At 41.6% G+C, this 11,880-nt stretch overlaps 2 protein-coding genes across 4 annotated transcripts; both read left to right on the top strand.

Moving 5' to 3' along the window:
- Positions 1-220: 220 nt before the first annotated feature.
- LOC119729128 (splicing factor 3B subunit 5) lies at positions 221-1,737 on the top strand. Its single transcript, XM_038201647.1, has one exon. The coding sequence runs from the start codon at positions 380-382 to the stop codon at positions 641-643; it is 264 nt and encodes an 87-aa protein (XP_038057575.1). The 5' UTR covers positions 221-379; the 3' UTR covers positions 644-1,737.
- Positions 1,738-3,625: 1,888 nt separating this feature from the next.
- Positions 3,626-10,227, top strand: LOC119729126. 3 transcript variants are annotated; one of them, XM_038201645.1, is made up of 5 exons: positions 3,626-3,951; positions 5,244-5,279; positions 6,811-6,873; positions 7,568-7,732; positions 7,835-10,227. In XM_038201645.1, the coding sequence occupies exons 1-5, from the start codon at positions 3,648-3,650 to the stop codon at positions 9,181-9,183; spliced, it is 1,917 nt and encodes a 638-aa protein (XP_038057573.1). In that variant the 5' UTR covers positions 3,626-3,647; the 3' UTR covers positions 9,184-10,227. The 3 variants fall into 3 exon arrangements, with proteins under 3 accessions (XP_038057573.1, XP_038057572.1, XP_038057574.1); XM_038201644.1 differs by having other exon boundaries at positions 3,627-3,951; positions 5,241-5,279; XM_038201646.1 differs by lacking the exon at positions 5,244-5,279 and having other exon boundaries at positions 3,627-3,951.
- The last annotated feature ends 1,653 nt before the right edge of the window (positions 10,228-11,880 follow it).

Here is an 11,880-nt window from a genome sequence, read left to right as displayed (position 1 = left end):
ATTTTAACGAGCCCAATTATATTTTGCACCGCAAAAGCGGTACCTAAAAGGAGATTTTAAGCCCAATAAAATTGCGACGTATTCTCTTAAATCGTAAATCTGAAAAGAAACTGGAAAGCGAACAAATATGGACTAATAGGCTTAATGTTTTCCCTGAATTTGTTATTTTTCGAAAGAAGTTGAACACTCATAACAAAACTTGAATTTAATGTGTCCTGCTGGATACCGTCGACTTCACTCTTTACAAATGTAGGAGAAACGAAGCCTGACACGCAACGCTCATTTCGTCCAGCCAAATCTAACTAAATCCAGCTTTCACCCCGTGAAAACAGGAGTCATTTGACCGCGGTCGCAAAGTGCTGAATCTAGAGACTCCAAAATGGGCGAAAGATACAACATCCACAGCCAGCTGGAGCATCTCCAGTCCAAATACATCGGCACCGGTCACGCGGACACGACGAAGTGGGAATGGATGGTGAACCAGCACCGGGATTCCATCTGCAGCTACCTCGGCCACTACGACATGCTGAACTACTTCGGCGTGGTGGAGAACGAGAGCAAGGCGCGGGTCAGGTTCAACCTGCTGGAGAAGATGCTTCAGCCCTGCGGACCACCGACGGAGAAACCCGCTGACGAACAATGATGAACTCAAAAAACAATGAAACAATAAACATTTTGTGGGACATTTTGTTTTGCTGCACAAAATGATATTGTGTTTGCCACTTGATCATGTTGATCATGTTGATAAATTGCAGACTTGAATTTTTAACCAAGTCATCACCATGGCCATGATGGCTGGTGTGCAAGTCGGCTAAAAGGGACTCGGGAGATTTATGACTTTCCAAAGGACCTTTTCTGGCATTGAGCTACACAATCGTGCTTGTGTGTCATGCATACCTTTCTTCAAACTCCGTATACGTCATTTTCTAACCAATAATAACTTGGAGCAGATATGATGTAATTAGGGGGCTGTGCATTTACATTCTGTTAATGTTGACAGAGAGTTGCACATGAAACCCTTTCATCAGCTGTTGATCTTCTCATCGTTGGAGCTCAGAGAGGTCTGGAGAAACCTTGAGAAGCAAGAGGAGACGGGAGGAGCTACAATTTCCAGCATCAAGATTGATGCTGGAAATGTGCATCTCACCTACATGTACACCGTACTGAACACACACAGCATGCCATATCCATCTGGCAGACTGCGGCATGACAAGTGAAATGGCGCTGCATCCCTATGTGGCTTTTGTCAAGGCTTCTCGGGACTTTTGACCGTCTCTTTTAATTTCCATGACCCTGATCATCTGGAGACTGTTCACTTTTTTTTCTTTTTTTTTAAAGTGTGTCATGTTGTCAAAAATAATCAATAGATTATAAAGTTGTGGCTTTGTCAGCGCAAGATATACTTCAAATTATTGAAAGTTAAATCTTTGTTATCCTTCTACTGCATAAATCAACATTGACTTTTGTCTTTCCCAATGTATAAGTAAAACACTCCCATGTACAAAATAAAGTGAAAGGTGCATTTTATTCAGCGTGTTTACACTGTCCAGTTTATATTCCGCAACTCTTCGAAGGTTCAATGAAGGCTTGCAACATAAACTAAAAAAGTCATGAAAAAAATCATACAGATGAATTCAGAATGCATTGCCCCACAAGCCCTTCTATGTCACTTAACATTATTTTAATCTTTTCTTAGTTGAAGTTTGATAATAAAAAGTGTTTGGAAATTGGAGCTGATCATTGGTCATCTTGTTTTTGTACACCATGATTCCTGTAGTCCCAGTTTTGCATTTTCCTCACAATACTCGACGCGTCAACACAGCTGGAATGGCACTAAGTTTCCAAATATTTTATGTAAAATTATGTACACGTACAAACCTCTTGCATTTACAAAGTCACTATCCTATTATTAAGACCCCCCCCCCCCCTAATTAGCTAGTCCACCAGCTGTCCCTATTTTTGGCCGCTATGCACAACCGTCGTGTACCTCTGAATTTATCAATATTGTTGTGGTCACCTCAAATTAAAAACAAGTAATACTAAAATAGGTAAATTGAGTGTAAATAAAGAGTTTAAAACAACGACACGCATTTCTCAAGCTGTCCAATTTTATTAGTCACTTCATGGCACTACACTTCCAAGTTTTCATGAACGGAGATAAATAATGTGTTGTTTTCTAATGCATGTAATTGTGAATGGCTTGTAGACAAGACCAGAAGGAAGCTATGTTCAGTTATGGCGGAACAACTTCAGCCCAATCCATCTCAGTAGTCCAAAGATGGCAGTGACTGGAACAAGAGTCAGCGGCACGAGTAACAGATAGTAGCACAGGGTGCCTTCCTCAAGACATTCCTGTGACAAGTCTCTGTCTTGAAAGAAGAAAACGTAAGCGATTCCCAGAATGCTGGCAAGGCCCATGGCCGTACAGATGTAAGTTCCCATCATCGATGTCATCCTTGTAGGAGGTTCTCCTTCAGTCTTCAACTTCTAGCTTCAAGAGAAAATCCTGAACACTTGAATCACACCACAACCTCCATCTTGCACTTAAAGAAGAGAAATCACCGCTGCTTCCTTGATCCAATCAAACTGAGGTCTTGTGTGCTTAAAGTTAGTTCTTAGGAAAAAGAAATGTGTCTGCTTGTTACCAAGGAGATTTCAGGTTTCCATGGAATCTGTACATCATTTAAGTACAATTGAAGACATCACATCACCTGATGATCACAGCTGGTCACATGATTAATTTCAGTTTTCACCTTGAAGTAAAGAGAATAAAAATACAAATATCACAAAATAAGCACTTGGATACAATGTCGTCAGTAGATCAAAACTTGTTTAAGTGTATTTTTTAATGATAAAACGAGCATTCATTCATGGACGACTGAACTGTGTCTGTCAAGGAAACTGAAATCGAAGCACGAAAAATACAATTACAATTTCCGGTTTTTCCGACCAATCGTCGAAAATTTCAACCACAAAGATGACTGTCCGCCTTGTATGTGTCTGAGGTTTAACTTCAGGCCGAAGTCAGTAGAATTTCAAAGGTAGTCAATCCTTTTTGTCTCAAGTAATTCCATAAGAAGTGAACTCAGAGAGCAGCACATGTTTTTAGGAAGTTTCAAAACAACGGCTACCTGTCGAAACGAAGCGCACGCACAGGTGTGCTTTAGCAGTCTGGGTTTCAGACTTGGCCTTCATGCCGCTGGAAACTAAAGAGGGCGCTGTATCAGTTCAGCAGTTAATTCTATCTTGGGGATAATGTGTATAAATAGTGCACTCGGACAGCGCATCAGCCTTGTTCATTTCTAATATTCTTGAAGAATATATACATGTATTTTGAGAGTTAACTTAATTCACACGACAAACAGGAGGTATTTAAAAAGAGAAAAAAAATTAACCGTTTTGTTTCAGAGTATATTATTACATGACCATCTGCGCATTAACAGCAACGAATAATATTTTAGATGATCGCTCATGCTGTATCGCAAGTTGACAAACAATTTTTCGCGTTTAAAAAAAAATCGATAATTTCCAGTCAGGTTTCAGACATTACAGCACAACAGGTACGATACATGCAACCTGTGTCCAGCCAAGTCACTATAACGTGGCGCTTTAATCCTTCAGTTTCCGATACGATCAATCGATCCATAATGGTCAAAGACCCCTCATCAACGGCGGCAGCTCCACACGTACACACCGTCCCCGGTAGAAAGTCCCGCTATGGATCATGGGGCTTTACACCCAGCGCCCGCTCAACTCTAGTCGCGCTGCCAAAGACCTACCCGGATCCGGCGGTTGCAGCAGCTGCAGCAGGCCGAAAAATGCGCCTCGGTGGACGGGGAGCCATGGGTCGCTATTGCCGCTTGCTTGTCGCACTGATCGTCTGCAGCACCGTGGTGTCCATGATTCTGCTGTCCAGGTTATGGGGGCTTGGATCTGGTGTGTCCGGTGGATGTAAGTTATTACGGAAACTGTTCTTGAGCAGCTGTTTCTACCATAAGCCATAAAGCTCACTGTATGCACTGCACGCCTGTACTTGTCCTGCTTCAAATTTCGTGCGGGACATGTGCAATCAATTAAAATGGGTGTACATTTCATATTTGAAATGAAGAAGCATGGAAACTCAACTTAAAACATAGTCCTTACTCAAAAATTGCGGCACGAACACAATGACAAAACGTTGACTTCCTAAAAAAGAAATGTTTTTTTTTTCGCGGGACCGAAAACTTGCACGTGCCATGTGTACAGGCAAACCTCTGATTAGTCATGGGATCATGTAGTGTGCACGCGCGGGGTCAGCTACTTCTTGCTTAATACGCCTGCAGTGAGTAGCTCTGTCCAAGATGTCATGAAGCCTCAAAGTCTATACAGCTAGTACTATACGATTTTAGGTTTTGCATGGTGGAGTATCAGTATCGGTTCGGTTTGCGGTAATAACTTCTGCTCAGTAGATATTTAGTTCTGAAGAATTAGTCCTGCTTATTATCAACTTTCGCTAAAAGTAGTTTTTGTTCTGATTGTTCTGATAAGAACAGTCCTGCTTGAAGTTCTAAAAAGAAGGGGGAAAACAAAAACTACTTTGCGAAAGTTGATAATTTAGCAGGACAAGTTCTTTTTAGTGCTAAATATCTGCTGATCAGCAGTAGTTATTACCACATGTTACAGCAAACCCAAATGATACTATACAATGTGATCAGAGTGCGAGTGAGAATTAAGTGGTTGAGTCTGGCCCGTGGGAGCGGGGAGGATCAGAGGGCTCATGCTAGAAGTAGAAAAATACCTGTTCATAATTCAGGTGCAACAAATTGTTACACCTGTACGATTGTCACAATGTTGTTACTGACAATAGAATAAATTGTCCTCTTTTCCTTTTTAAATTAATAACCATTATCACATTTCTGTGTACATGTATAGACTGCAAGCTATATTGTACATGTAGTCCTCGTTTGGTAATACTGATCATGGAGGTGTTTCCTACCTCCATGTACACTAGTCATCCATGGTAATAGGACACCATGATAAATTCAGCGCCATTATAAACAATCGATTCATTTTTAGTGCAGTATACGTGTCGATCTGGAGTTCATTCCTGCAGAATCTTTTCATAACCTGGCTTTGTTTTTATAAAACAGGAAACTTCTTGTTATCAAGTGCGATTCATTCAACGTGTATCCTTTGAAGCCAAGGGTCACTGCGGCAATTCCTTAAGAATTACTTCAATGTATTTTTATCTTTTACAATAGCAGATACCGGCAGTATGTTTGGCGGGAAGTCCGGACTGGGTACGGAAATCGCTTTCATTTTTGTTTTGTGTTCGGGATGCATACAAAAAATAACCGAGGGTGAAGTCCCTGTGTTAATCCATTTTACATACATGTAATCTTAACTTGTTTGTTCGTGATTGTCTTCATTTTGAAGACACTCTTTTCGGTGAACCAAAAAGAACTGTTTGACAAGCCATGGACTTACCCCCAAAACTCCTGGGTCTTGACCCAGAATAGAGGCTGCATCGATCTATATTTGCCCAGTCCTTTTCCGGGTCAAAAATGACATTTTTCTGGATATTATGATATAGACAAATGTCTGGACAAAAAAAAATCAGTTTCTGTAGACAAATGTTTTTGACCCGGAAATATGAGTGTCATATTGACCCGGAAAAGGACTGGGCAGATATGCAGAATCTGCATCTATATTTGCACAGTCCTTTTCCGGGTCAAAAATGACATTTTTCTGGATATATGATCTAGACAAAATGTCTGGACAAATAATCTAGACAAAGGTTTTTGACCCGGAAAAAAGAGTGTCATATTGACCCGGAAAAGGACTGGGTAGATATGCAGAATTGGGGTCAATCTGAACCAGGAGTTTTACTTAACTCATCGTAACAGCTAAGTTGACTGATGTACTTTCACGAAAATCGTAGCAAAAATCAGTGTGGGATCTACATACAACATATTGTAACCTGTCAAGTTGAACAATCATTATAACCATGCGAATCATCTTACAAAACTGAATGTATATCATGAAAAAAATTTATCAAAATTTTATATTTTCACGATGTATAACATTAATTTAACAAAAAATACCGTCATGACTTTAGGTGTTATGAATTTTTTTTAAACCCCATTTCATTGTAATGTCTCATTTCGTATGTACTGTCAATGGCAGAAATACAAATCGACCTTCCTGTATTTGACATGGCAACAGCTGCAACTAATTCCATATATCCATTTTCATTGGTTCCTTGTTTTTTTCTTACTTTTTTTTAATCCATTAACTGATAACACTATTTGCTTAGCGCTTCAGCTCTACTCATTCACCAAATACTGATTATAATATTTCATGACGGTATAATGCAATCAATAAATATTAACGGAATCTTTCATTTTCGTTTGATTTTTAAACCTACAGAGGTCCATTAGTGGCTTTAAATTTTAAATGAAAAAGATGACAAACGGGAAAACGTAACTTTGTCCCTGCGAGATTTTGCATTTTTCGCTTTCTTTCTTTCTTTCTTTGTTTTTGTATGTATGCTTTGTAATTAAATTAAAAAAAAAAACGAAGAGAATCGTTGTGGTACTCTGTTTAGTTTTAGTGTTTTTGTTGTGTCTTCACTGACGGTATTTTCTAAATAAAACAATTTTGGTCATTTTTTTTCTTATTAAGTCTCAACCCTGAGTTGACTATTTCATACATTATACTTTTTTAATTTCAAGCTGTCGTCACTGTCACGAAAAGACAGGATATATCGAAATTCAGACCTTGAAACTAATCACTCTAATGATTTGAAATTCTTTATCTGTCCGTTTTCAGTTAATGGATTGTTTGCAAGTGTTACCAGAAAAGTGGTGGATCCATTTGAAGAGGAATTCAAAGGTAATTGATGGTCAGTTTCCAGATACACGTATTGCAAAATGCTGGATAATCATTTTGTGTCAGATGTACGTCACAGCTTATTAACATAATTTATGCATAATAACGTGACAGGGTATCGTGCATAATACGCTTGAGTTAGACTTGAGGCGGACAGCATTCTGCCACTGTGGTTATCTTCAACACACGCGGGGGGAGGGGGGGGGCACTTGCCCCCAAGGGCCCCTCTTGCAGACATAAAAGTGCCACCTCGAGCATAAATGTGCCCCCTCGAGGTGAAAACAAAACTGGCCCTAAAATTTCAGATTTGCAAAGTGGTATAGAGAGTTCGGATATGAACGAGGAATATAAAAACCAAGCCCCAGAAGCCTAACATAATGGGTAGTTTGCACAATGGCCTGTTTTGAAGAGCGCCCCCTATTTTGGAAGGTGGTGGTACCAGCCCCCCCCCCCCCCCCCCGAGGCAAAGAGTGTCCGGTGAAAAAAAACCGTGTCGACATTTCAGCACGGTTGTGCCCAAACAAAATGCTGGATACGCTGTTGCACCAACGAAAGATGCTTTTTACTGAGCAAGTGCCCCTTTTTGGTGATGCTCCCGGCCAGTTTAAAAACCGCTCCGCTGTCGCTGTTTATAAAGGTCTGAATAAATCATAAGGTCGGGTTTTTTTAATCCCCGTTCGGTATTTTGCCCATCCAGGTAAAGACCGGATGCCGCCGTCCGTAGAGTCCATGGAGGAAAAGAAGAAATCCCACACGGGGGACGCACTCCTAGATTACTACTTGACGATGTACATTGATGGGAAGGAGATCACGTGGTACAGCGAGGTTAACAACAGGGGCATACTAATGGAAGCTATGAAAGGTAGCATTACTAGATTTCAGAGATTTCGATTTTAAAATAATAATGATTTTATTTTACATTTACAAATGATTGGAAATTTAAAAAGCTACTTTTTTTTCACAGACTACCTTGCTATGATGGTCGAGTCGGACGTACAAGTAAGATGGGATGACGTCACCAAAAAGAAGAATGGCACAGCCGTCATATCTTCAAAGCCTGACACCCCTGCTGACATCACTTTGTCCGATTGGCTCACCATAGTCGCCCGTTACTCCAACAAAGGCGTCAAGTTAAACTATGCCAGCACCCACGCCCTCATGTATGGCATGCCCGTGCTGTCAAATTTGAAAAGTATCCTCCATGCCCCAGTGTGGGTCCACGCGGACATCTTGCCGGGCCCTAACGGTAACACAGCTGTTTCAGTCAACCCCGAGGATTTCATCAAGATGACAACGTCCAGTCTATTACCCAAACTCTCCCTGTCTGTAGGATGGACCACGGCCTGGAACCCTGACCCCGTCCAGCAGAGATACACCTGGCACAACGTCATCGCCATGGCGAGGGCCTGCGCCTTGATCAAGGCACCCGTGTCCTTTTCGGTGAGGGCCGTTTTCGCCTCCAAATCGACGCGCCAGCTGAAGTGGCTACTGAGCCTTGCCAAGCGCTTCACCGTCACGGTGTGGGCCGACAAGTACGACATCATGCCCGTGGCTGAATTGGTCTACTTTCGCCAGATCATGGACCGAAAGAAAGTCTTCTACAACCTCCCATACGCCTTCATGGAGAACTTGAAGGATGTGTCTCCGAACACCAAATCGGTGGGCACAGAAGGCGGTGACAAAGGCCCCACGTGGAACAGGAACCTGTGGGACCCAGTGCTGATCCACGATAACTCCTTAGCCTTCCTCGGCAAGGAACAAGCTGTCTTAGACGGACCAGGATGCTGGTTGGTCTCCAAAGTACCCTACAAACCCGAGATTAAGAAATCAAAAACCGCTGTAGTCAGTGGTAAGGTGCACTTCGTGGACACTGACCTGGCTTCACCGTCGGAGAACTCGGTCCTGGACGTCTACATTCGTAACTCCGGCGTCAACCAACCGCCACCAGACCAAGTCCAAGGGGTCAGGCTCAGAATCCACCAGGATGGTTCCCTGCAACTCGCCCCGGTCAACCTCAACCAGGCCGGCGCATTCAAACTCCAATCCACGGCCAAGCTACCCGCAAGCGACTGTTACGAGTTTCAGCTCGTGGACAAAGGCGACGGGTACCCGCTATATTGCACCGTGAAGCTCTGGCAGTGCACGCCGGGGGAGGAAACGGAAGCAGACCCGCTGGCTACCAGCGTGGCTCTGCACTTGAACGTTGCTTACGAGATGGAGAAGCAGCTATTTTACGTCGCCATCAATGGCGGCAGCGATAAAAATGCGGTGGTGCTTGAGCAACTATCAGTAGATGACAAAGCTTGGACCTAGATCCAACTTCCAAGTTTTATTTGAAGTCATACCCGCGGACGAGCAAATGAAATCTAATTTGAACGGGATGTGAACCTTAGACCAATAGAATGCTGTACCAGTGGTGTATCACTCATGTTATGACCGTATCCGAAAAGGTGTCAAGAGCTATACGGCTACGTCTATTGTCAGCATGTGACCACATCTCTGTAGGTCTAGTTGTCAAAGAGCTGAAGGCATATCCATAGACAAGAGATCACGGACACCACTACGTACCGCCCATCATGCATAGAATGCAGGGCGGGAACGAATATATAACGTCGCGTTAGTGCAACAAGGTCGTAACTCGGATATCTCTCATCTCAAATAACTTCAAGTTTAAGCTTTTGTGGCACCATGCATGTAAATGTTTCATTGATGTGAAACATGCAGAATATGTATTCTGCATATTTCATATCATTTAAAAACTGGACATGGTGCCACATCACGAAAGTTTAAAATTTGAATTATTCGAGATGAGAGAAATCTGAGTTACGACCGTGTGGCACTGTACTGACGCGACGAAAATATCCTTTGACGAATGGCTAAAATAGCCGGATTTTACCATGACCTAGCAACTATTTACTTTTTCCTGATACGGGTGAAATTTCAGTGCGACGTGAACTTCCTGATCAACTTTTGATGGGATGATCGAAATTGATAATGCAATAATTTGTGACGACCCCCAGCTGTATCCGTGTGTTTGATTTGTCGTGCTGATTTTGTACCAACGCAATGTCTGGTTTGATGTGTGTTTGGTTAACGGTCCTTCAATGATGCGCGCAGGCATAAGGACAAATTGGTCATGACGCTAATTCATCACTTCGGGACAGAGGGAATTTGTGTACACCGTTCAAGATTAGCTATACAACATCATCGGTACTTTCAGTTAAGAGAAAAAAAATCACTACTGATTTCAGTTAAGGAAAATGATCATCATGTTTTTGACTGGGGAGTTTCTTGAAGCTACTCCTATACTATTCTACAGGGTGAGTCAAAAAAGCGGAACCCAAACCCCCAAACTATCTTTCATATTTAGAAAAATAGGGCCTATGTGGCACCAAACATAATAATGACTGGAAAGCCAATTTGATAAGCTACTTTAAGATAAAAAAATACTGAAATTGCTCAATCTGTTCAAGGAATATCACCATTTAAACACAATGACCCTAAAACCTCTTTCGTCCAAAATTGCGATTTTAAGAATCAACGTCACAAATGTCTTCAAACATCACAAGCAATAAAAGTTTAAAAGTTAAAAAATATTCAACAAAGTCCTTTTGAAGGCCCGTCTTTAAAAAAAAGGTGGGTTTCATAAATCATATTGTTTGCCTATAACCAGTGTTGTTGATTAAGATATTGTGTACTACAGCTGTTGTAAGTTGTTGAACCAAGCATTCTTGTAGTTTTCTTTTTTGTTCCAGTCAGAATGCGCACTTAACTGCTTTTTGGACGAAACAGGTTTAAGGGTCATTGCATTTAAATGGTGATATTCTTTGAAAGGTTTGAGCAATTTCAGTAATTTTTTCATCGAAAAGTAGCTTTATGAAATTGGCTTTCCAGTCATTATTATGTTTGGTGCTACGTATATTTTTTGATATGAAATATATTATTGGGGGTTCGGGTTCCGCTTTTTTTTGACTCAACCTGTGTGTGTTAATTTTTTTTATATTGATAATTATGCCTCCATTTGCAATGATGGGAATGAGGTGAGTGTACTTGACTGCATGGGCCTCGCCAGGATTTTTTCCGGGGGGGGGGGGGGGGAAGCAAATGTATCCCCCCAATTCCTTAACTTTTTCATTATATTCTCAATTTATCATTTTTCCGAGCGTGAGCAGGGCAGCATTTGCCCTACCCCCCCCCCCCCCATCAAATTAACAGCAATGTGGCTTCGCACCTCTTTTTTATTTCGTTTTCGGGGGGGGGGCACCTTTTGATTGAATTATGAATAAGTGAATGGTTCTCATATCTGCTGTTAGTTTGATTTTACTATACATGTAAGATTTGAAGGTTTGCACGTTTGTACAGAAGCTAACAGATACAGATACAGATTCAGACACAGATAAACATTTACTGTAGCACCGACGGGCAGACGACGACGGGCAGAGCATACTCTCCGAAACGTTGAGTTTATACCCCGGTTCCTTTCAGAATCTCACAAACTCACACAAGTGTGTATTTGCCTGCAATCGGGGACCCCCTTGTCCCTCTTTTGTGTGTACTCTAACTTTTTAGGAAGACCTCCCATATGTTTTGTACACATCGCCAAATTTGGGACCTTCGGGAATTGGAGACCCTATTGTCCTCTATTGTTCAACGTCCCCTATTGAATGCAGAAACAAACTCACAAGAAATTTGTCACATGGCGTTACCGTAAAATGTTTATCTCGTCACTAGTATATACGAGACGGTGTTCTCGGTCTACGTATAAGTGACGCATAAAAGGTAGTAGTATAGGAGGTTCACAATTGTTGAAAAAGTTGAGAAAGTGTTGGGCCATTATACATTGGTTTACTTCAAACGATGGCAACAGCTTCTGAGAAGGTGGTTCGAATGCTCTTCCCATTAAAATTCTTACATCAACACACACACACACCCATGTTTGTTTTACAAAACGCTGTGTGGACATTCCTTTATTCTCCTGTAGTTAAGAAAACTCGGTACAAAAAAATAACT

Source organism: Patiria miniata, unplaced genomic scaffold (assembly GCF_015706575.1).
Source record: "Patiria miniata isolate m_02_andy unplaced genomic scaffold, ASM1570657v1 HiC_scaffold_20, whole genome shotgun sequence".
In the NCBI taxonomy this organism is placed as follows: Eukaryota; Metazoa; Echinodermata; class Asteroidea; order Valvatida; family Asterinidae; genus Patiria; species Patiria miniata.
Note: the sequence above shows the minus strand (reverse complement) of the source record. Positions and strands in the feature narration are given on the sequence as shown.

Excerpts from the sequence above, each read along its gene's own strand:
- LOC119729128 (XM_038201647.1), top strand. The coding sequence starts at position 380 with ATGGGCGAAAGATACAACATCCACAGCCAGCTGGAGCATCTCCAGTCC.
- LOC119729126 (XM_038201644.1), top strand. The coding sequence starts at position 3,648 with ATGGTCAAAGACCCCTCATCAACGGCGGCAGCTCCACACGTACACACC. Across the intron at positions 3,952-5,240 it reads ATCTGGTGTGTCCGGTGGAT|CAGATACCGGCAGTATGTTT; the intron begins GTAAGTTATTAC and ends CTTTTACAATAG. Across the intron at positions 7,733-7,834 it reads ACTAATGGAAGCTATGAAAG|ACTACCTTGCTATGATGGTC; the intron begins GTAGCATTACTA and ends TTTTTTTCACAG.